Raw genomic sequence first — 25,756 nt, 5'->3', positions numbered from 1 at the left:
TTCTAGGCTGGCTGTGGTGGTGTGATGTGAAATAAGTGTGTGCTGTTTGAAAAAAGAAAAATGCCACTCTGAAGCCGGGCTGTTATTTCAACCCACTGGTCGTGCCTCGGAAAGGCGATATTTGACTTCAAATGCCATATTTAGGAAAAACGCTCGGTCGCTTTGAGTGACTTGTGTGAGGACGAATGACATCTTGTGATGCAGAAAAGACGACTGAGCCCAACGAGGACCGCGTAGGAGCCAATAGTGTTGAAGAGCTTCTCTGTGCATAAACGGTGGATGGAGCCACTCTGGGTATACTTCCGCGTCCAATGCATGTTCATGTGTAGGTTGAATGGATGAAACGAAGAGTGCGGAGAGGTATAGGCATGCTGTGATACGGCCCTATATATTTGCGGTCAGGACTATCTTCTTTTAAAGACAACCTCCGCCTTGCATTGGTTTCCACTCAGTGATGTCGCGTATTTGTGTGGCGCACCTGTAAAGAGCGAGACAGGCAGAAGCCGGTTTTTTTAATTATTTGATTCCTTTTCTTTCTTCTGTTCTTTTTTCCTTTTGTTTCATGCATTTGCTGAAAGGAGATCATTTCTGTGTTTTGATTTAATAAATATTTCATTTCCTCATTTTATCTTGTTTGTGTTGGCTTTTTATGTTTCTAAGTTTGAACTGAGAGAGCGGAATTCATCATTTTACGAGCTACAGTATTGGCCAGGTCTTTCATTCAGAGATTGTTTGCCTAAGGACGTCCCTAACTTTCATTTATAGAAACGGTAAGCTATTTTTTCCACATTTGCTCATTCACCTGAAACATTTTAAATCGGTGTAACATCATGTTTCGGTTCTTTTGACGGCAGTGTGCTGCGCTGATCATGCAACCAATAGTCTCAGATTTTCTTCTTTTTTTTTTTTTTTTTTTTTTTTTGACTGCATGCAGACGCGATGGGAAAGTCACCGTGGTGCATTCATGTTAACACTGACGGCTGATTCTCCAACTCTGAACTGCGGTGACTTTGTGTATGAGAGACTTGAGAGCAGGCTATCGCCCGCACATGGCTCAATTTTTGTTTCCAGACATGGACGGACGCATCATCGCTCTCGTGTGTTGAAATATAGGCCTTGGTAGAGAGCTGAAACGTGGGATCCGTACAATCGCTTGTTTTAATGCATCTATGGTGGGGTGGGGGTTGGGGGGGGGGGGGGGGGGGGGTGTTATGTTGGAAATATTAGACAAATGCTCTCGTTCTACAGTTTGCATGGAATTCCACATTCGTGGTTAAATGTGAGGTTTTAAGAAAAATAACAGTTACAATTTTGTTCTTTTAATCTGGGCTCCATTCAAATCCATTAAGATTCACATTTGAAAATCATGACCGAACACTGATGTGATCTGCAGGCTACTTCGTGGTGGGATGTAAGGATAACTTATCCAATTTAACTACAGCATAGACTCCTTTGTTGAACTCTGACGGGAGCGATGCTATGTAGGTTATAGTAAGTGCAGCCTGCGTGTTGTGCCACTTTGAGTTTCTCGATGAAGTTCTGCTTTCATATGCACATTTCTATGCTATTTTTGAATTTCCACGTAGGTCTCATTGTCTAGTGTACACAAGGCTTCTCTTTCTACTTACAGTCAAGAAATTTATATTTACACTTTGTCTTTGTCGGTTTAAAAAGGCTTTTCTACTGCTATGCGTTCCTGGTTTAATTGGGTTTCACTTTAAAAAATATATATATTTTTTTCAGCCTATAGTTTGATTTCAGGAATGTCTGTAGTGTGTATCCAACAGTTGCAGTGGATCTGGAGAAATTTAAACAGAGGCAGATAGCGTTTATTTTTAAAACCATAGTGGATCAAATTAATTAAATTTGGCTGGGTTTGCCCTGATCACCCTAACAATGGCGTAACGCACAGTGCCGCAGCTTTGGCTGCGAGAGCCTTTTTATTGGTGGGTGTTTTCCTGCGTGGATGTGGCGTTAAGTGAGAGGTACACCTGCAGCAAATCAACTCATTAATGGTGTATTTCCGGGGTAGGCACTGCGTCTGCGCTGATTGGCCAAAGGTCTGATTACTTTATTTAAGGTGGCCAAGTTCCCGCGTCCGCCTCTTTCTGCTGCAGACTGTCACCAAAAGTTTGATGTCTGCAGAAACAACCTCATTAAATACCCGCAACGCCGATTCAACACCTCAAGGTAAGACGTCCCAAAGGCGCAGTGTGAAAACAGTAATTGCCTAAGACGAGCTGTCGGGGAAAACGCACGAAGAAACAGAGTTGTGAGGAGTTTTTTTTTTTTTTTTTTTTAAGCTAGCAAGGCTAAACGGAAGCCAGCGGCAAACGCGCTGTTATTTGAGCGTCACACGTGGTCTTCTTTAACTCAAACGCAAATAAAAAAAAAATGGTTTTTCATCAAAATTCACGTGGGGATGTTAACAGCAACACAGCTGGAAACTACACACCCCACAAAACCCGTCTCCCTCGTGGTTGTTTGTTAAACAACGTCGCCTGCTGGTGTAATCTCAAGAGTATCACCAAGTAGCATTTTTATCTGAGGTCAAATGCTAATCTACAAATTTATTTGGATTATTTAGCCAATGCTAAATGATAGCGACTGTCTGGGGAAAACCCACTCCACTTTAATTTGGATTTTGGCACGAGGAGTTTTCGCCGCAGACGGTCTTGTTGCGCAGTTTGGCTGCAGTGGCGCAGGTGTCACAAATTAAACAATTAGACGCTGTACTTCAACTCTCCAACTCGAGTCGCTTTGAGAATATCTCAACATGAAATTGGTTTATATTTCAGTTCGCTTCATTTGATGGTCATATCTTTGTTCATATCTGTCTGTAGCCTATGTGGTTTGCCTTCAGTGGGACCGTTTCCCTTTTGTTTGCAGCAATCTTGCTGCAAATTATGTATTGGCTGGGGTATTCAAAATGGGCTTGGAGTGGCTATTCTTTTCAGTGCACGTTGAGAGTTGCTAATGCAGTTGATGGAGCCCATTTTCTGTCTCATCTCTGGCATTAATGATGGTAAACTCAATTTCCTCCCTTATCTCATGGCAAGCTATGCCATTACTTGTACAAGTGAGCAGCACAAAGGATGGTTTGGGGATCTGTTGTAGTTTTTCATTTAAAACCTGTGATTCCTTCTTGACTTTAAACTAGCTTCATATACAGATGTTTTATTACTAGTTTGGGCTTTTTGAGCTTTTGGTTGTTGTAGCTGGCCTTGAACACTGATTTTAAAAAACGGTTTAAGCCACTTAGGTTTAGTAATTTTCAGTCGGGAAGTTTAAAAAGATATAAGAAAGGATAGTGCTAAAAAAAAAAAAAGACTTGTTTTAAAGGTGTCCAGTACTGTATTTTGTTAAAAAGAAAAAAATGATGAAATGGATATTAGATGTGTTCTTTAAGAGACAGCACACTAATCTTGAATATTATGTGGTTCCACTTTCATTTTTATTGTTTTAAGAGCAGTTTGTCATGTAGAAATGATCTAATGAGTACTGCTTAGAGAGAAAGTCGCTGCAGATCCAGTCCCTGTTGCTGTATGTTATGGGTATCGGATGCTTTTCAGCATTTTTCTCCTGTTCGTGCAACATCCAGTTTCAGCAGCCTCTGCCTCTGAGGGGAAGTGATGGGAACAGTTGCCTTTATGTATTGAGTCCTTGTGTTCCTATGAAAAGAAGCCAGCTGACAGTGACTAAAAAGCAGAGCACTGAGGCCACACGTCACTGTTTTGTATGGCAGCGTTTGCTGCTGTCAGAATTAGGTTAGTATACAGTAGGGGTGGGCGATATGGAAAAAATGTTGTATCACGATTTTTTTGCATAAAATCACGATTTCGATTTTTTTTTTTATCACGATCTTCCATCCAAAAAAAAAAAAGACCAATTACAGTAGAGTTAAGTCGACATGCTGAACCACAGAAGAGCTAAGGAGTAAAAGAAAGAATTTGGCAATCAACACATTGTAATTCAACTGTAAGCCAATTCAAGATGAAAAATAATGATCTAATTGATGACATCTGACACAGTGAGAGTGAAGCAACCGGAACTAGAAAAATGAACCACTGATGACGACTTGACTCCACCTGTTAGAAAGCCCATGTTGTTTGGTTATTTTCAGTTAAATACATTAAGTACCTCCGCCAAGGAGGTTATGTGATCGCCCGAGTCTGTTGGTTGTCTGTCTGGATGTTCGTCTGTTCGTGCTGCAATCTTGCGACCTGCCACAAGGTGGCGCGACCTGGCGGAGGTCTGCACTCTCTGAGTGCATTTCTAGTTTATATTGTGTTTTACGGTGAGTTTTCATACGTCCAACGTTCGTGAACGCACCATAGACGTTCCGATGTTCCTGAATGTACCGCACCTGTGCGTGAGACGATGTCGCTGTAAAGTTTCGTTTCTCCTCCCGATGCAGCAGTGAACAGCTTGTAATTTTCCCTTTGCTGTTTTCACCTAACATTAGCCTGTACACCCTGGGTTTATTGTGTGTAAATGCCAGAAGAACCACAGCCAAATAAATCCACCACAAACTGGACATCTGTATCCGTGTCTTTTAACGGGGACACACACCATACACCAGCATTAAAAAAAAAAAAAAAAAAAAAAAAAAAAAAAAATCATTGCGCTGATTGGCAAAGGCGATCTATACGGTTTCTCTAATTTGGTAGATCGCCTGCGATTCTCCACTCTTCCTCGCCAGTCACGATTTTATATCGTCAGATCGCGCACCCCTAGTATACAGTGGGTGGCTTGAAAGAAGCAACTTTGCCCCCTTTGTCGTCCTCAAATGGCTCTGGATGTTTTTTTACGAGACGGTCTTCATTCGGCACGAATGGCCCTCCCTCTGCATGTGCGGGTCATTACTGGAGGCCAGTGATGCTTTGCCCTTGAACGGCAGCTTCTACGGATTGCTACGTCTCATAAGATTTTATTTAGCTGTTTTAGTGTGAATCTGTGAAGGTAACTGGAGATTATGTAAACGTGCCTACTGATCTCGAAACATTTAGTCTTTATATTTGTAGATTTAATGTAATTTGAGGCTTTGTTTTTTCTTTTTTTAAACCGACTTGAAAATGGTCTTCTGATATTGGACATCTTGAAACCAACGTGTTTTCATACAGCTGAATTATTTAGCCCCTCTCTTGTTGAGTAAAGGCTTGTCTTCCTTCATCTTGGTTGAGGCTGAATTAGATGGATACTTTATTGATCCCCAAAAAAGAAATTTGGATTAGATGTAGACTTGTTACAGATGTTACACATGTTACAGCCTGCCAGACGGTGGGATTAAGGGTGGGGCGAAAGCACACTGCTGTAAGGAAAGGATGGTGCTCAAGTCATTAATTATACACCAGAGAGCTTGTTTTCGTAACGGGTTAAATTGTTATTGAAATTTTGGAATTTTATTAACAGTTTTAGTTGGATTCAAACTTTCTTAATATGAAAATATATCTCTTGCTGTTATGTCTAATTCTTGGAGCATGAGCACATCTGATGGTAACCCAATTTGTTGGATTATATATATTATTGGTATATTAGGTTTTATCTTTAAGTCCATCTTTGAGGGCATTTAGGTTTTATTGTTAAAATCGATTTGATAAAGGTTAAATGCTGATCTATTCAGCTAAATTAATGCCCTTTTATTAAGTTGTTTCACACTTGCTTTTTTAACTTTATCGTTTGTGAAACTGAATCGGATGTGAAGAGGTTTAGGATCACAAGAAATGACACAATTTGTTTTTTGCTGTAGCATTATTGATGTTGCTACTGATCAGTAAGTATTGATGAAATGTTGCAGTTGATAGAGCAGTAGGTGGTTGCTGTGGTTCCCAGAGCTTTTCTTCCATCAGTGTGGATTCCTTTTTCATCCCCCAGAAATATTTGAAAAACTGTGCACTCCTGCTTTGGAGCCCTGCTGCTAATATAATTCTGGCATCCTCTGGTTCACATTGTTGTTGGCTACATAGCTACCTTCTTTTCAGCCCCACCCATCGTAACAATCGGGAAAAACTTTCAACTTCATCATCTCCACCTACATATGAGTGTTTGCTCATCTATGAATTATAGTGTGGCGTAACAGACGAACTGCTGGTGAGGGCAGTTGTGCGTTTGTTCAACGAGTTGCTGCAAAATTGAGTTTTGGATTATAGAGCAGCACAAATGGGACTTGGAGTGAAAAAAATACAATGAACTTGGCACAAAATGCTCTTAGTAAAACCTTTTCTGTTTGTCTATTTGAGGCACTCCAGATAGGGGATAGAAAAAAAAAAGTCACATTTGAGATGCCCCTGCGTGAGCAGTGCTTACACCTTCCAGAATAACAGTCTGGACCTTCTTGTAAGTTCCATGTTATGTGTGGGTAGATGAGTCGCATCGGTGGTTTCAGCTGGGATATTTTGAACTGTTACTTGTGGACTTTCAGTTTTCAAGGACGGGTTGTGCACGTTTGTGAATGCACTTTGGAGCTCTCTACTTTGCTGCTTGTCACGCATACTTGGTCGATTTAATCCTCTAAGGAGCAAGTGGCAGAGATTCGTGCCGCCTCACTTTGAGTGCTCCGTGTCCCATCAGTACATGGTGATCTCACTGTTGGCTTCAGGTTCGACCTAAAGAAGTTCTAAAGTTAGCCAGATTTAAAAAACAAACAAAAAAAAAAAAAACAGCAGATCTAGTTTAGCTCTTTTCAGGAAGGGAAATTACTTGCAGAGGAAAAAGCGAGTACAGTGCTTTCATGTAGTGTGTGTGTGTATGTATTTGTGTGTGTGTATATATATATATATATATATATGTGTATGTATGTATATATATATATATGTGTATGTATGTATATATATGTATATGTGTATGTATGTATATATATGTATATGTGTATGTATGTATATATATGTATATGTGTATGTATGTATATATATGTATATGTGTATGTATGTATATATATGTATATGTGTATGTATGTATATATATGTATATGTGTATGTATGTATATATATGTATATGTGTATGTATGTATATATATGTATATGTGTATGTATGTATATATATGTATATGTGTATGTATGTATATATATATGTATATGTGTATGTATGTATATATATGTATATGTGTATGTATATATATGTATATGTGTATGTATATATATGTGTATGTATGTATATATATGTATGTATGTATATATATGTATGTATGTATATATGTATATGTGTATGTATGTATATGTATGTATATATGTGTATATATATGTATATGTGTGTATGTATATGTATATATATGTATATGTGTGTATGTATATATATGTATATGTGTGTATATATATATATATATGTATATGTGTGTATATATATGTATTGCATTACTATATATAGTAATGCTGTGTGTGGAGGCTTTTCTCCTGAATCTGAAGGAAAAAAAAGAAAGCAAATTAAAAACGAGCTGTACTTTTTGAGTGTTAAAAGGCAGCCTGTTCAGTAGGATTAAAAATGTAGAGGTGGATAGATTCATGTTTTTTGATGATGGGAAAACAAGAAGAACCTTGTGGTCTATATCTGGGGTTGGTTTTTGATGAAACTGTGAGGTGAGACCGCAAGCGAAGTAAGACTCTATGCACTTAAATGCTTGTTAAGAGGAAGCTTCTGGTTGGCTGCACACAGTGAAAGGCCTGACTGAAATTTTGGGAAGAGGCGTCTTGCCAAGCTTCCTGTTCCAAATGTTTGTCGAATGAAATATATCCGCCTTGTGGCACTATCTAAACTGGGACAAAAGCCAGAGTTTGTACTTGGAACAAAAGGTGAAACATGAAATGAAGATGAAGAAAAGTTATTCAACAATATGTTGTTGTGGCCTGTTTTTTTTTTTGTTTTTTTTCTTCTTCCCCTTTTGACTATGCAGACGGAGAAGGCTTCAGTAGATGCACCAGGTGCTTAGGACTGAAATCCTGGCTAAATATCAGTTTAAATGGTCGTCCCTTGTGTCATCTCACGTTAATAAAATGGAAAAAGTTTTTCCATTCCCAGGTTCCTCCAGTTTTTAGATGAGTAACAGTTGGAAAGAGCAGCATGAGGTTCAAGTTGACCTGTGTGACTCAAATATCCAGGCCTGTGTTGAATGTTGTCAGAATTGGACTGGTGGAAAACATTAATGCTGTTTAAAGGGTGAGCTTTGTCGAATTAAGTCTTCCAGTCAGTTGTAAGGTATTGATTTTGTATGGTTATCTCCTACCATTGTGGCCTAAACTATATTGAGGTTGACATTTAAAAAATGTTGTTTTTCTGGGGTTAAATAAGGGTTAAAAATATGCTAATTTGAAAGTATGGCATCTGAATTTATTCAAGTATGGCCTGCAGGCTACAAGTCATTTTCTGCAATGAGAACAGCATATACAACAGAAAGCCTCTGCAGTACTCTACATAATGTTATTTCACTAAGAATTCTCTTTATGGAGTATTTTAAGTAACTTATTAAATCATAAGGAATGTTGATAAATAACGTGCCACTCCACAATTTCAGACTTGCTGCTTTCTGTAAAAGTGAATAATGGTGAACAGTTTCAACTCGATATAGTCCAGTGTGTATACATGTCTGTCATTAAATTGATATGAATGTGAAAAGAATGCTCTGCAAAATAAACCTGGAATCGTTTTACAATGAAAATAGCTGTAACAAATCAAATGTTGTCACTGTGTATTACATCAGAATGAATAAGATGGAAACGTCTGTTACATTGTTTCACCAAGCCCCTTTCAGAGCTGTACTGTAGTTGGATCTTGGCTGCACGTTGAATATTTAGGCTGCTCAAACTACACCAAGTGCTCATAGCTTGAATCCTTCATTTAACTTTCTTGCTTTGTTCCTGCAATTACTGTTCCCCAACTGAGAATATTTAAAGCCCTTGGGTCCAAAAAAGCCCAAAAAACGAGGTTCCATAAGTAAACAAATTGGGCTAAAAGTTGACAGACTAGCACATCGGAGCAAAGATTGCCATTTCACTGTGCAGCAGACCTGGCAGATGACTTCATTGTTGTGACAAAGCTCACTTTTTAAGCTCTTTGTTTGCAGGTGAAAAGCTGCTCGGTGTTTCCCAATTGATGTGGCCCAGCACCATTTCTGTCTATTCTCATCCTTCTTTTTTTTCCAACGCTTATTGGGAAGCTTTAATTGCACTTACAGTAGTGTAATGAGTTGTTAAATCAAGTAGTAGCTTAACTTTGTCTTCATTTCATCCGTGTCTCATCTGTTAAAATAATAAACCTGCACAGAATGAACAAGAGAAAGTCAATATCTTAAAAGCGAGGGAGCGATGCAAAATTAGCTTAGATTTGTGCATTAAAACTCACATATGGTATAAGTATAAATTAATACTTTCTTCCTTTGGCGTTTTGGGAGCTGGTGGTCCTATCGGACACCCTTCTGATGCAATGGTAAAGGAAAGAAAAGGATGGTAAAAATCAATGTACGGAGTAGTTACTGGTGTTAAGACTTGCTGTTACTGGAATACTGCTGATCATAATGTCTATGGTTTATCTAAAATCACAGAAAATATAGAATCATCTTTAAAACTTGTTGCTGTTACGTTTGTCCTTCATGGTACTCTGCTGGGGTCTTTGAGTGAAATGCATCTGGGGTAATGGGTCATGTAGGTTAAAGTGGATTGCTTTCTGGCTGCATCCTCCACTTTTGCTTTGGTTATGCAGTTTGTGTGTTTTGACCTTGGTTTTAGGGACATTGCAGTGAATCAACTGACTCCTGTATTTGCAGTGTCTGCACTGGAGTTTAGAATACATTCAGAAAGCGGAAAATTACAGTGAGGAAGGGTTGTTTCAAAAGTTAGACGTGACTCTCATTAGGTACTCAAGTGCATTGTCAAACAGGTATCCAGTGTTAAACTGACACTCCTCACTACTGTAGCAAAATGATTTGTTCGCTAGTGCTGCTTATTGTAATCATTCCAGTAATTTTATTCAGAAATGTAAAAGATTAAAACCAGATGCTGATTTGTCACAGTTCAAGCTTTTTCTGAAAGGCTTCCATCTGATTTTACATGTGGCCAAAATTAAGATGTAGTTGTGAATAGGGATGGGCATTCGATGAAAATTTCTTCGATCGTTGGGAGAATTAATGATTAATAATCGATTAATCATTAACATTTTTATATTAAAAAAATAGCATAATTAGGCCCATGTCAACTTACTAGCCAGCTCCTGCGTCCGCTGTTTGTAATGAGTTTCAATCCGCCTCGTCACGGTGCGTCTTGACGGCATGGTGTATTCGGGTTCCAGAAACTGTACTAAGTCCTGAAAACCTTTGCCCTCCACGGCACTGATGGGGAGCATGTCAGTTTCAATCATCTTCGCCATCAGTTCGGTGATCTTCTCTGCTCGATGTGCGCTGCAGCTCCTTCTGCTCTGTGCTAACACCGAGTCAATGCTAGGCTGAGATAAAGATGAACCACCACCGTCTATCACAAGGCTTGGATGCGCATTGTTTAAGTGATACATCATTGTAGTAGTCGATGAATTGTATTTGTAATATGCATTGCGGTGATTGCAGTGCACTGTCATTTTCTAAACGAAAATGTTCCCACGCCACACTTCGCCGCGACCTCTTCATGATTAGAACTAGGCGATGATGTACGGAAGCTCGCATGTAACAATTGAAAAAAAAAGAACATTCGGTTCGTCGAACAAAGTGAATTTCGTCGACCAAATTCTTAATGATCAATCATCGATTAATCGATTAATTATGCCCATCCCTAGTTGTGAAGAAATTATTAATGATTGTACATGAGATGGACAAGTCGGCCTATAAGCAGGCTACAAAACTGCAAGTTTTTAAGGCTGCTGTATCGTATAGTTTCATATGAATGTGGGATAATCTATGCATCACTTCATTTCACACATGAATAGTTATCTGCCAAATATCTGGAAACAATAGGACGGGCGTACAGCTTGACAGGATATTTAAATATGCTATTAAAGTTCCAGCAGACTCAGCCACTCACACAGCTGACTGAGCTACGTTATTCGCTGGACTCCACTGCTATCGAGTTAAAGTGGACTTAACAAACAGTGGTTTTATTAAAGTGACTTTTTTCTGTTTCCCTTCATACAACAGTTGGATCAGTGTTAAAGAACAGATAAAATGACTTGAGGGAAAAGGAACTGCCTGAAACTCACAGTAATGATGCACATTATGTTTACTTTGTTACTGGGGGGGGGGCATGGTTGGTGGCTGTACTTTGCAATTTTACTTTCAGTTATTTAAAATGGAAGCAAAAGACTGAAATTGTCTCAATTTTCCACACTGTGCTGTTTTGCTACTCTTTGTGTGTTCTCCCACTCACTGAAAACGAGTCGCTGACCATGAAATCTATTTCACGGCTCACATCTGTAGTTTGATCACTACAGTGATCAAACTGTACAAGGGAACAATGGGGAACAGGACTTGGTTTGTTCAAAAGGTGGCTAAGTTTATTTATTTATTTTTGGAGGTGTAGCAATCATAAGTTTCAGAAACTAGTTGGAAACCCACCACGCGTTCCTCTCCCATCTGGTTGTGTATTTATAGTGTGTGCACATCAAGATGGAGGGGCTGCTTTAATCTGTGCGAGAGGGCCGGGGGCTAAAATAAAGCGCTATACACGGCTCTGCAGTAATAATTTCACTTTACAGGTTAGCAAAAACCAAAGTCACTGCCTATATTTTGGTGGACTACCTTTAGCTTTGATTACAGGGCACACATGCTGTGACATCTCTTTGATGAGCGGTTACGATGTGGCAAAGGTAATTTAATTCACTGTTGCAGATCTAATATTGACGATGGAATAGTCGGACATGCTTAAAGCATATTCCAAAGATATTCGGTTGGGGTTAAGGTCTTAACTGTGGTGTGACCAGTCTAGGTGTGAAAATATCTCCTCCTTCCTGAACCACTCTTTCAGTTCGGGCTCGATGAATCCTGGTGTTGTAATCATGCCTCGTCTCATAAGCAAAGGAGGAATATTTTGATTGAAAATATTTAGGAAGTCAGCTGACGTAAATGTGTTTGTTGCTAAACTGAGACCTGTGCTACTGAAGCGGCTCCTGGTCATAATGCTGCCCCACAGGTTTGTACAGTAGACACGAGCTGGGGAGACATGATGGTTGCAGTACTTCATATGTCCTTGATGTGATGGTGACTTTTTTAAAAATTTGATCACTGGGTTTATCTCGTCCCAATACATGGGGTTGTCTCCACATTGTGTGTGGAAACTTACTGTTGAACATCGCTGAGTTCTAGTTTTCCTTTCACTTGATTTCATCTCATTTTCAATTAATCTTGGATTAAGATCGTTCAGGACTTTCTACTGACCACATTTCTTCCTTAAAAATGATGCTTCAATGCTATCCTTCTAGTTTTCTGATAGTCGTACCCTTGACACCAGTTTTATTTGCAATCTCATTATTTGTTCTGTTTAATGCTGTCCAATAATTTGACCTTTCTGGTACATGGTAACATCTTTTCCATGACCACAGCATGTCCTCCTAACTGGATGGTTTTAAGGAGTGAGAAGCTGCTCGCTGCATCAGTTATGGTTAAATATGTTATCAGCTGAAACATTAATTACTGCAGTGCTTTTCCATTGGAAGCCGCCCCCCCCCTGCTATCTCGGGCAGGCAGCATCTAAAGATGGTGGATAACCTAATGTGTTTGTGCAGCCCATCCAATTTAAAGTTGTGAGGGGAAACCTTGCAATATCTAAAAGAAGAATTCTGGGATGTGCTTTGTTTTTACAGTCTAATCATCCCCGGTTCAGTACACATTTTTCACACTTTAATAGGCTTAGGTCATAACTATTTTCCCATTTTAGAAAGCAGTTATATATCCGTGTAACAGTGTCTCTATTCTCCTTTGGCTGAGTAGTTAGATCTTTTTATTGTGCAACAGTAGAGAAAAGCCCACACAAAGTTCTAATAAAGAGGTTCGATTTATATTTAGTTGGTGGCAGGTCTTAAATGGCACATGATGAGAACATATATGGGTGAAGTCGTCAAATGGGCCTTAGACTTGTGAATGAAATGAAAATACAACAATATAACATGTATAACGGTACACTGCAGTCAGTGTTTGTTCAAATGATTTAATTTATAATCAGTTGTTCATTAGACCTGGGTCAAGTAGTTTTCTTTCTGAAATACTCAAAAGAAGTTAAAGTGTTTTTAATTCCCACATCCATCTAAAGCCATGCCTGTTGAAATATTAAAGACAAAACAAAAAAGGCACATTGACTTTTTTCCCTTCTTCTTGGGTGTTTTCCACTAAGAACTATTGATCAGCTTTTTATTTTTTTTATTCCTGTTTGCTTGACAAGTGCTATGCTGCTTTCATTGCTTGAGTAGAGAAAATCAATTGGTGTTTGAGTTCTTCCATGCTGACATTTTCATTAGATGCAACCAAAAAGTGAAAGAAATTGACAAATGGAGCACAAACTACAGAACTTTTTTGTCAGACTTTGAAAACTGTTAGCCAAAAACACAATATAGTGAGTACTTCCCATTTCCTTTAGATGGGAATGGGCTGTCACACAAAGAAAAACCTGTTAAACGCATTACAAGATCGAACTGTATTGGTGTACTACAATGAATGACATGGACGCAGTCACTTGAAATACAATCCACGCATTCATAGCGCTGCATGTTGTGAAGGTGTTAAAACCATTCTTAGACCCATATGCATCATGAGGAGCATAGCAAACAAGTTTCCAAATCTGTGTGTTGATCTTGTAATTTTTGAAGATGTAATAGTCTGATCTAAATTGGGGCTGCAACTGAATGGTGCTTAATTACCAGTTTTTTTTTTTTTTGTTTTGTTTTTTTTTTCCCCATGGAAATTGGTTACCAGAAATATTTCAGATGAGAACATGCGAAAATGTCTTGTGGTGTTGGTTATTTGTTGTTCCAGGAAAAAGTCTCTAAAATAATAATAGTTTTTCTGAATGGCCTCACTGACGTGTGTGAGCAGTGTCTTAAATTGTCATCGTTGAGAAGAAGTAAAATAACTTTGTGCGTTGGATTTGCTGCTTGGTGACGGGTACAGCTCAATAGTCTTTTGGACAATTTGTGCGCTTTGTCATGGATATTATTAGAATTTGAATAGATGAGCTGCTGTGGCGTGAGTTTTCTGCAAGGCCTGGTTTTCTTTTTGCTGTATCGCTCGTCTCTAATTTCTGGCTCTACAAGTTGCCTTGAAGAATTAGTGGTTTGTTTTCAGCATTTGGATAAAACTTTCACTGAATGTTTGCACCTTCTTATACTTTGTGTATCTGGACAACAAATGCAAGAATGTGTCTGTTAAATTTAAGCACCGGCTCTGGTCCGCAACGTGAGCAGAGCTGGCAGACCAATTGATTTTTGCTCTCCAGGTTCAATTTGCATCATGTGTAGCACGCCCATCCACCTTTCTAATTGCCTGCCCTTTCTTTCCTAACCGAACACTCTACACTTCTTGGTTCTGCTTCTCTCTCATCTTAGATTAATTGTGACCAAGTGAAACATCTTCTTTTCCTGGTCCCCTGTTTCATCCCATCTGCATGGGCGGCCAGTTCAGACGATCGAGCCTTCTGCCCACTCCCAACAGTGACATGTGATCATCTAACTGTTGCTTTTGTTCTTGTTGAATCTAACATGAAGTACTTTTTGTGTCCACATTTTCAGACGGCAACTCCAAACTAACATGGCAGTCAGACTGTGCGATGTGGCTTCTCTGCTTAGAAGTGGTTCGTGGGCACCTGAGCCTTGGACTGGGGTCTGTGGCACTTCTTTTGTTTCTGAAATAATGTGGCCGGAAGGCCTGCCTTTAGTCACAGTGCTCAGGCCATACCAATGATTTTAGTTCTGTCCTATTTTAGTGTTCAATCAAGTTTTGAATTTGGAATAGAGGCACGTTTTGGGGTTTGTGTATGAAAAGCTCCCAAGTGGTTAATGTTTGAGTGAATTGGTATGGTCTCAACCTGTCTACCCCTCTCTGTGATCTGTTCTTCTCAAAGAATTGCTAAAACTGATCTCATTGCTTGTGTGCTCATACTAGCCGAAATGTGATTTCCCAAAAATGTAGTTGTGCGCCTACACTCTTCTGCACGTGGTGTTAAGGATGACTCTTCATACATTGACTTGTTGGTGGTTGCTGATTACTGAGGGCTTGTTGTCTGATGTCAGTGTAGTTATGGCTGCAGATTTGTTGCTGCTGTATGCTTGGCATATCTAGTTAATTTTGCTGAGTGAAATGTTGCTCTCTGGTTGCCAGATCAAACTTTGAAAGAAAACAAAGTTTAGAGTTTCATCATTTAATGGTTGAGCCATTGACAGATTAATTTACTGTTACTTTGGTGTTATTAGCGAATCAGTTTTCTTTGAAATAAGAATGAGTCATGAACACCAAAGTAAGAACTTGGTCCTGTTTTGTATGTATTTATCAGCTTAGATAAGAGGGCTACTGGTAAAATCTGAATTTTGACATTTGGCCATAAATCTGTTCTTTGAACTAAGTGTTGGCATCGATGGCATTGCAACTGATTTCTCTCTTCCTGTAGTGGGGTTGTGTGAAATGCTTTTAATGTCTGACTTGCCTTAGACAGTAGTCAGGAGGAGTTCTCATAAGCAAGTGGAATTATTCTGGGTTAGCTTTTAGTTTGTCTCCTTTTTCTTGATGGTCTGTGTTTCAACATGAACTGACACAACCTAGCCACAATATAGCATTCAGTTGAACTACCATTAAATTGAAGGCTTGAGTTTTTTTTTTTTTTTTTTTTTTTAGATGGCAAGTTGCTCTTCCGTTCCTGTTCTCAGTAAATACTTCCTGATTCTTCAAACTGAGAGCGGGCTGGCCGCTGTTTACTGCAGGTAGATAAGCATTTTGTACAACCCCACTGAGAATTTAGTTTTCTACTACTAAGCTGTGGTATAAATTGCAAAAAATGCACATTAAGGCTTGTTGATGGAACATGTGTTTTTTGAAACTTCTGTTTCTGTGTTGAGGGAGAAAAATCTGAAGTTCAGCCAAAAACTGTAAATTAGTGTTTCAACAAAACAATGTTTCAATGTGTGAAGAGTCCTTTTATTTTTATTTTTTAACTGGTGGTGCTTGGTTTCTTTTTTCTTTCCTATGCTTTTTTTTTTATTCATTTGTTTTTATTTTATTTTTGTCTCTTTAGCAGGTAATTGCTGCCATGGAAACACAGATGTCCAATGGGCCTACTTGCAACAACACGAGCAACGGTCCCTCAACAATGTCAAACAACTGCTCCTCGCCCGTAGAGTCGGGAAGCATAGAGGACAGTAAAACTAACTTGATAGTCAACTATCTGCCTCAGAACATGACCCAAGAAGAGCTGAAGAGTTTGTTTGGGAGCATTGGAGAAATTGAGTCCTGTAAACTCGTTCGAGACAAAATAACAGGTAACAGAAATGTTTGCATTGCACAGGCTGTTTGATGGCTTGGGCCCAACTGATATATGTTAAAGTTTTGGCTGGATTGAGATTTCTCTTTATGAGCTGTATTTACAGAACATTAACATATATATTGGACCTGAATAATATATCAGTGGGTCCCCTGAAGCATTATTGTCCATGCTTAAAGCTATGGTAGGTAATCCTAGAGAGCTAGCAAGAGAGCTAGCAAGATTCGAAAGTGGCCCCTCCTCTAAGCTCCACCCCCCCCCTCCAAATTCCGTCAGTGCTTCATCCAAAGCCGGTAGAACCGCGTGCGTGCAGGGAGCCGACAGAGGGGGGCGTAGGCAGAAAGCGCAGAGGCATCTGATTGGTTTTTTGTAGGCGCACCAATCCGAGATCAGCGGGCTGATCTCGGATTGGTCAGCTTTTTCTGTCCTGCAGCTGCCACAGAGGTCTGATTATTTTCGTCCCTTTTTCTAAATACATCTTGTATAGATTTCTCTCAGGATAGACGGACCATTTCACCTAGTATTACAAAATGTGTTTCTGAACAGGATTACCAACCATGGCTTTAAAGCTTTTCTGTTGCATGTGCAGTATGGATTGGTTTGTCTTTAAATTTATTTTCCAAGTAGTTGGAACCTTATAAGTTATGTATTTGCTTCAAAGTAGCAATTTTATTGCTTAAAAAAACTGCAACACTATATATATATATATATATATACACATACATACATGGCTCTAAATTAACTTTTTTGATCACCAGCCAATCAGAATTTCCACTAGCCACATATTTTTCCGTGCAAAAAAGACAGATGAGAGCCACTGAATTTATTAACTAAAGCTTTAAATTCATTTTACAGTGAAATTGGGAATGTATATCCAATTAAAAATAATTACAATAATTAAACTTATGTACATACAAAACTTATTCTAACATTTCATTACTCCTCAACCCTCACATAGCCTACTATTCAGGGTCACATTTTTTGTACATAAAAAAATAACTTTAAAACTGATTTATATTCATGTGAACCCTGAATCTACAAAAATGGAAATATTTAACAACTATCTAACCATGTTTTAGTGCAGATAATGCACAAAATTAAACACAAAACTATGTGCAGAGACTAATTATGGATACTGTGAAATGCTTAAACATCGTCCGAGCTCTCTGAACTGTCTTCGGATCCATCTAAATCAGTTCCATTTTTCCCTTTTCTCACAAAGTGTGGCCGGCGTGTGCACAAACTGTCACCATGCCAGATTCAATATATTCAAAATATCATCCTCCCCTCCTCCTTTGGCAGGCATATCTTTTCTCTTCACAGCCGGCTGTCCCAACCATCGCCACATTTTGTTAGTGTTTGCGTCTGTATTTGTACCAATAACACGCTGTCAAATAATGCTCCCCCTTCTCAATGCATTCATTCACAATGATGGAGCAGAGTCACCTAAATAAAGACAGAAGTGTCCCAAATACAAAAATCAAATGGTGAATGACACCCCATTTGTGCATGTTAAGCTAACTGCTTGTTAATACAATAAGTGTTTTATTACTTTGCTTGTCTTCCTAAAGAGAAAATAATCAGACGCAGGGTAGCAAAACATTATGGGCGTGAAAACGAAACTTAGAAAATCGGCTCGGCGCATGCGCAAAGTAGCAATTCTTGACAAGTAGGAGAAATCGACTGAACACCGGCGTCTATCGTATTTCCAAACCAAGAGTGACCCACTCCCCTAGTACGGCAGCCTCGGCAGATGCGTTCCCATAGAAACTGCGCTCGTGCGTCCCGTGCATAGACTGTATATAATAATTTCGCGTCCCGCGAAATGGATGGTAAAGTTCCTCATTTATCATCGGCCAAGCCATTTAGAGATATATATATATATATATATATAAATATAAATAAATAAAACTGAGGCTGCTGTATTCTCCTTGACTTTTCAGTCGAGATTACCTTGGCCTTTGTCTGGCAGCTTCATTGGTCAACACGTGAATCTCTAAAATGCATCTTTCCTTTGGACCTGGAATATTAACGGTTTGAATGAACAGATTTTTCCATTATGAGCCTGGAGGACACGGAGCTCTTACTATGCATTATCTTTGTTCTATGAATTCAGTGTTGCCTTCAAAAATGAGTGCACGATGTGTGCCCAGTCACATTTGGCTTTTTTTAATTTATTTATTTTTTTAATGAATCTTTCACCAAGCTGATATTATTCTTTTGCTTATCAACAATAGGGCTGCAACTAACGACTATTTTAATAGTAGACTAGTCACCGACTATTGAAACGATTAGTCGACTAATCGGATAATTATTAATTTTTTCTTAAATTTAGCATGAAGTTGCTTTAATTATGTGGCAAATGATAATAAACACAAGAAAGATGGGTACTTCAATGAAAAATGCATCTTTTATTCAACTTAACTGCTGCTGATTCATACAAAAAGTAAATAAAAATGTCCTATCTAAAACCAATTAGGCACAGTGCTCAGTCAGTATAGACATAAATCCATAAATAAATAAACCTCTGTCCCTTTTTTTTTTTTTTTTTTTAAAGTGCATTTTGTGAAGTACATTCAGTGGTCAACTGCAGTCTGTTGCAAAATAACTTTACAATTCTCAACGGTCCATGGTGGCTCTCTTCTTCGGACTGCATGCATTTAATTTAAAATACGTGTGTCAGGCATAACGTTAAAGCTCTCTTAAAGCGAAAAAACGCGTATAAAATGTACATCAAAAACAAAACATATTGGCTTGAATGTTACTTGAAACTTACCGAGGCGAGTCAGACTCCGTTTCGTTTAACTGCCCGACGTGCTTTCTCTTTAAATGTTCGTGCATCACCGAGGTGCTGCCGTGATACGCAAGGTCTGCTTTGCAAACCTTGCAAGTTATCTTTTTATTTGCCGTATCCAGGCTAAAATGCTCCCAAACTTTAGAAGTTTTGGCACGCGTAGCTAATGTGTTGGACGCCGCCATTTCTGTGTACGTTACCGCTCGACAGACGCATGTGAGTGCATGTGCGACTCTTGGCAGAGATTGTAATTAAGTGAGATGCCTCACTGTTGGAAAAACACGTCTGGCGACAATAGTCGACAATGGAATTCATTGTCGACTATTTCTATTATCGATTTTTGTCGACAACGTCGACTAATCGTGGCAGCCCTAATCAACAACCTCTTTGTGCATGCCGTCAAGTGTTCAAGGTCCATTTTTATTACCTTCCCTTTTCTACTTTTTTTTTAAGAGAATCGGATCAACTCTGTTGCACATGTGGACAGACAGAAACTTTGTTTCATGTCTAACTGCAGCAAACAGTCAACCACAAGCTAAGGGTTGTGGCTCGCATTTATTGACTGATTACACAATTTTCTAATCAAGTCCACATGCAGAAATTGTAAAGTCAGGCATGAGGAAGGATCCATGCATATAAAGAATGGATTTGATCATTGTGTGAAATGGGTTGACCATAAATGTGGCTTTTTAGGCTCCATATTCAGTTAAAGTGTAAATGTTACCCAGACTAAAGGAGAAAGAAGAAAATTAACAAAATTGTTTGAAATCAGTCTGCCCTTGACTGAAAATCACGAGGCCTTACATATACGGTAAGGATGATGCCACATCCAATAAAAGATGGACAAAGAGCTTCTGTTGATGCAGAAAATAGCCCAAGTTTGGTTTGAATGAGAAAACCATTTGCTTTATGCACTCAGTTTATAGACTGGCACATTGAAACCATGTTTAATGTTGGCTGTTAACAACATTTTTTTTAAAAGTCATTAAAAATTCACGTGGCTCTGTATACAACATAGTTTGTGGAAACAAGGGCAGCTCAATACTAATTTAGTGCTGAGTACTTTCAAAATAGCTGTTGGAAATTTCCTTTAAATGTTTTACTCGCGCAGCTTCCAGTGAGACGACTACTGGCATGTTAAATGTTTTTGGATGTACAAGTCTCTCTCAATAGTTTACTTTAATCCCGTCCTCCTTTCACATGTTGCACAAAATGCAGCATTAGTCCTTTTTGAAAATCTAAACCTGGGTGAAATAAAACGAATACTTTGATTTGTGTATGTTCATGTGTTATATTACATAGATTCATAGATCGGTGTTGGGAAGTTGAAAACCTTTTTTTAAAAACTTGGACGTGTCATGTTGATTTATAGTGTACAAGACGAGAACTGCTGAGTGGGGGGAAAAATGCAAAAAATCCCTTTGTTGTCAAACTCGTGTTGGATTGAATTGTGGATGACAGTTGCACCAACATCTTTACTGAAGCAAGAGTCTGGATGAGGTCTGCTACAGAAAACTCTAAAGTCTGTTCATATCACTAGAAATCTGATTTGAAGAAGGGCATTTTCTTTTTATGGAAATGTGAAATACACAGCCGGTCTTTGGCTCTGCAGCTGGCAGTTGTTTGAAGACGTTCTATTGCAGTAAATGTGAAAGAATATTAACAGCCCTGTCTTAAACGAATTTAATCACAGAAGGGGGTATTGATCCCTGATGATGCACAATGATGGATTTATGGTCAGCTTTGCTAATCAAAGATATCAAACAAGTATGCCATTATATATTTAGCAGATAAAGTACTGTTCTTAATTTCTTCATTCCCTTTTAATTTAAAGGAGAGAATTGGGTTAGGAAAATTGGTTTAATATTCAAAGCCTCAAAGTCATTTCTCAGGCATGGAGCTCTTGATTTCAGCTCTACATAAACCTATCCCCTTCAGACTCTGATGCTTTGTCTCGCACTTGGCCCTGTGGCAATGGATTTAAGCCAGCCTACATCTGTGTACTGGTGCTACATCAGATGCAGAGTAATCACCAGAGAGACGTGTGCTTCCTCTTTGCTTTAAATGTTCGTGCTTTGGATGCTGCAGCAGAAGCAGCTTAGTCTTTGTCATCTTCCTCCCACTGCGGACAGCACTGGTATTTTACTGAAAGCTCGGTGATGCTCTGTTCTGAAAGTGGATCTCAACATATCTCCCGTTATTTGAAGAAGGGTAAAAATGTGCAAGTTGTTCGTTAGAAGGCTTGGTTATGAGGAGATGCTGCAGATGTTGCATTTGAATCAATAGAGTAAAAGCTTAGTGTACTCATGTGCATCATGTAGCATTGTGCCTGCCAGGCTTAAGTGGAAGTGTCATTTTTCCAGATTATTTCAAAGGCTTGGGACGTTTCTCGTAGCTATATCAGTTCCTGCTGTGCAAGGTGAAATCAAGTTCATGAACTTCACTTGATCACAGAGCAGCCCATGAGAGTAGTGACTCATGGTGCTAATATGGAAAGCCAGTATGGATGCATATCGGGTGTTAAGCTGTACAGAAAAACTAATTGCTTCAAGCAATGTTTGACTGTCTCATCTTTTTTTTTGTAATTTATGAAAAACCGTTCTGTATATTCCCTGTTCTACTTCTGATGAACTATTCCTGACATCTGAGTAAAATGACGATTATAGTAAATCTCTATTTATACTTCAGAAATGACTTGATATTAAAAAGTTCAAAGATTAAGTTGGCTGCAAGACTCTTAACTATTAATTTAGTTTCTTCACACAGATGTAGGTAGTATAGGCCGGTCAGAAACTGTGATGTACATATTCTCCTAAAATAGCCCTACAGGCTTGAGCACAATAAGAAGTTAAATGTTGCTTTAATCGAGGATCAAGGTTCCTTTTTTTTTTTTTTTTTTTTTAAATAAAAAAAACACAAACTAAACTCTTTGTCATAATATAACTTCTCTCATGTTGTTCCTTTATATTTCTTAGCTTTCTGCTTCAGTATGGAAGTGTTAGATGCCTCACACAGGCTGGATGAGGGTAAACTGTATATGTTACTCTGTGAAAAGGGTGCAGATTGTGCTTATGTTTTGTCTTTAATGTTTATTACAAATTGTAGTGAGAATTGGCAAAATATGACATTTCTAAATGGCTGTACCATAAACAGTGGCCTTACCAGCATGACATTGCTGCCATCTAATATTACTTTTTTTTTTCTCATCAGCCAGTAGCAGGTAAACTTACTGAACCAAAGAGTTTGTGCCATATGTAATTAAAGGTATAGACCTAGAGTAATAAGCATGCACTCATCTTTAGCATAACTTTAGAGAAACGATTAATAGATCAATGAGTAAAAAAAACATCACATGGTAAGAAGATCTGATTTGATTCATTGTCACAGCAGGTATGAGAGTTGTCTATCCCTGCTAGAATACAGGGAAAAAATGCTTATTGAACTTTGCCTCCCACCTGACTGGTGGGCACCCCAACACACACACACACACCCCACCCCCTTGCTTTATCTGCCAGACCTACATTTGGCAGATAAAGCAAGGGAGACCACATTTGGCCCTTTATCACGAATGAACAACAGCCAAAACATTTAGAAAAGTTTGGCCTGAAGGATTTATTTATTTTTTTCTTGTTTTGGTGGGGGTTGCAAAGAGATGTTTTAAATGCTATGTCCCAATGGTACATAGCTGATGCCTAGAACTTCTATAGTTGGACACACATGAGGGAAAAGTAGAATGGAGGTGGAAGTGTCCATAAAGGAGGACTAAGCTCAAACAAATCTACAATGTGATGATCATAAAATGTAGACGGGTGGACGGGCGCTTTCCTGTGGTTTCAGATACGTTGTGATGATGGAGTCCAAAGCCTTATGTTCAGGTTTATATTAACTTATTCCCATTGTGTTAGATAAGGTTTCAGTTTACATGTGTTATCGATTCTACTGCTCGAGCTGATGAACTTGACCAGCTGTGGAGAAACCCAGGACTGTGGGTGGAAGAAATTGAATTGCCTCCGTGCACAGAGAGTGGGTGTCAATCTATTGTGCATTATAGAGATAAACTGCACAGGGAGGGGAACGCATCAAGTCTCGGCTACCTCGATGCATCATAGATGAGTTGGTGTGACAGCAGAGCAGTTGCTTGTCATTTTTAATTTAAATCATGTTTGTCTAAGTGCTAGTTTAAGAACTTTCATGGGTTGTAATGCAAATGGATATTTGTTGAAAATCTGACCTGTTTGCTCTGGAAATAAATGATCAATCTTTGTCTTTACTACTCACTTCTTGCTGTTAATTAGCAAAATAAAATGGTGTTCATCTTGTTCAAAGATTCGTCAAAGGTCATTATCCATATTAAGTTGTAATGTCAGTTTTTGTAGTTGGCTTTTTTTAAGCTTCTAGTTTTAACATTTTTCTTTGTTTGTCTTATGACTGCAGGCCAGAGCCTAGGCTATGGATTTGTGAATTATGTTGACCCGAAAGATGCAGAGAAGGCCATCAATACCTTAAATGGCCTGAGACTTCAGACCAAAACCATCAAGGTAAGATGTCCTCTTGTTTCCATTTCACGGGTTGCAAAACACCAACATATGCTGTTGATGTCTCGCTCTCTAGGCTGGAGTTGAAGCATAGTGAGGCTGGAGCGAAGTGGGATGGAAAGGGAGCCTATTGTTAATCTGGACACAGGCGGCTTTGCCGGGGCCTCAAGTAGAGCAGAACTGTTTCTATGGTTGCATGCGCTGTGGCTCTGCTGTATGCCTTTACAGGGACACGGCCGCCATTAACATTCATCAGGCAGTGTAGAGCTCAATGTGCTGGTGGAAAACTAATTTGCTTCATATAGTCCTGCAGTATTTGTGGATGGTGAAGCCATCTTTTTAGATGTATCTTATTTTTATTTTGGTTTTACATGATACTCGCCCTCATGTCAGGCAGAGGAGATGAAAGAGATTTTCTGTCCAACACCCCCCCCTTTTATTTTTTTTCCTTTTTTGTTTTTACTGTCAAACTTGTTTGAATCATACCAAATTAATAGGCTCCCCTCTTGATTATTTCTGCGTGCAGCATTGACTTATTGTGCCGATGTTGACGGTGAAATATGTTATGAGTCACTTAATTTCCATGAATTAAGCGAAGCACATCCTTCTCTCCGCATCTCTGCCTCAGTTCCTTCATCTCAGTTTATGCCCCTGAAAGTACATGGTAGCATTTCTTTATGTATCACACATCCAAAGTTCTCCAGCTGCTGTCAGATGTGCAAATAAACCCTAGTGAGGTAGAGGAATACACTTTGCAAATATTAGCATCAAATAAAGTGTGAGGCTGAGGAGAGCGGCAGAGGTGATGGGATGCAAGAGCTGTTTGGATGTGGACGGGAAGCTTTAGCTTTCATTATCACTTTCAGCCTTCCCTTCAGGGCAGGTTTTCAGGTGTGTTCACTGAATGGAGTTCCCCCTCATGTGTGGGCACAGAAAGGATGCCTTTGAGACGGTTGTTGCATAAGACTGCAGAAAGGGGACAATTTAACAAGTCTGACAGTAATTTAATGCAGCTTCTCTGCTGTTTGGGTAACTGGTAGTTGGGTCTTAAAAACCATTAGCCATCAGAAGGGAAAAGGTTGTATCTTTTGACTTTTTCATTCTAATTCTCCTCCACACATCGTATTGGAAACATGTCTGCATAAATAGAGTTGGTTAGCTTGGAAAAAAAAAAAAAATTTTAAGACAACTAAAGGGTGTAATGATGTATTCTCCCTTCAGTTTCATAACTTCTGTGTTTTTACATATGTATTTATGCTGCCCATTTATTGTTCAGATAGGTGATGTAATCCCAACTTTAGAGACAGAAAAAGACTAAATGAGTTTTGAGAGGCAGCCTTACTATTTGTTATCTAGATTTATTTCTAAGAGCTTTTTAGAGGCCTGATGCCTCAACTCATTCAGGATTCTGAGCTAATGGACAGAAAATGTGCCTGTTAAACTCTCTGAGTCATTTCCCCCTGGCAGTGATAAAACCTCAAAGGTCATCTCTTCACCAAAATTACACATTTAGCTTTATCTTCAAATGACAACAATCTCTTTGTGTCATACAATGATATACAAATGTGCAGTGCCTTGGTGTCTCTGCTGCTAACTTGGCTGCACTCGCTAACCCTCAAATACGTGGTACCAAACTGCCAATAACATGCTGTTAATCTTAGATGAACCTCATTTCACCTCCATGTCGGTCTGTTTTATGTGCAGAGAAGCAGGACTGTGGAAATGCTCAGCCACGGGATAAACTGCTCCTTCTGTTCACATTTTAGAAATGAAGTAAACGACAGACAAAGCAAGCACTTGGACATAGTTTTGTCAGCTCTGATTGCGCCGCAACTTCAGAATTGATTCACACACGCTGACGTGTAGCGTTCATACTTAGTTTCCTAAACACGGCATTCTACATCTGACGTCACGTCTTCTGAACGTCAGTCTGATGGCGGTCGCATTTAAATTATAAGAGATTAGATCCCTAGAAAAATCCGAAGACCTGCAGTGTGAAC

At 39.0% G+C, this 25,756-nt stretch overlaps 1 protein-coding gene across 6 annotated transcripts in view; it reads left to right on the top strand.

Annotated features, from left to right (window-relative positions):
• Nucleotides 1-25,756, top strand: part of elavl2 (ELAV like neuron-specific RNA binding protein 2) — a 36,334-nt gene that overhangs the window by 3,078 nt on the left and 7,500 nt on the right. For 2 of the 6 annotated variants that reach the window (XM_075451255.1, XM_075451250.1), the window contains exons 1-4: nt 304-770; nt 14,686-14,776; nt 16,182-16,425; nt 23,656-23,759. In XM_075451255.1, coding sequence (XP_075307370.1) covers nt 14,705-14,776; nt 16,182-16,425; nt 23,656-23,759 — 420 coding nt within the window. In that variant the 5' untranslated portion in view covers nt 304-770; nt 14,686-14,704. The other 4 variants (XM_075451252.1, XM_075451254.1, XM_075451253.1 and 1 more) reach the window with 4 other exon arrangements.

This window comes from Odontesthes bonariensis, chromosome 19, assembly GCF_027942865.1.
Source record: "Odontesthes bonariensis isolate fOdoBon6 chromosome 19, fOdoBon6.hap1, whole genome shotgun sequence".
Lineage (NCBI taxonomy): Eukaryota > Metazoa > Chordata > Actinopteri > Atheriniformes > Atherinopsidae > Odontesthes > Odontesthes bonariensis.
The sequence above is the reverse complement of the archived record's forward strand: the minus strand, read 5'-3'. Positions and strand labels throughout refer to the sequence as shown.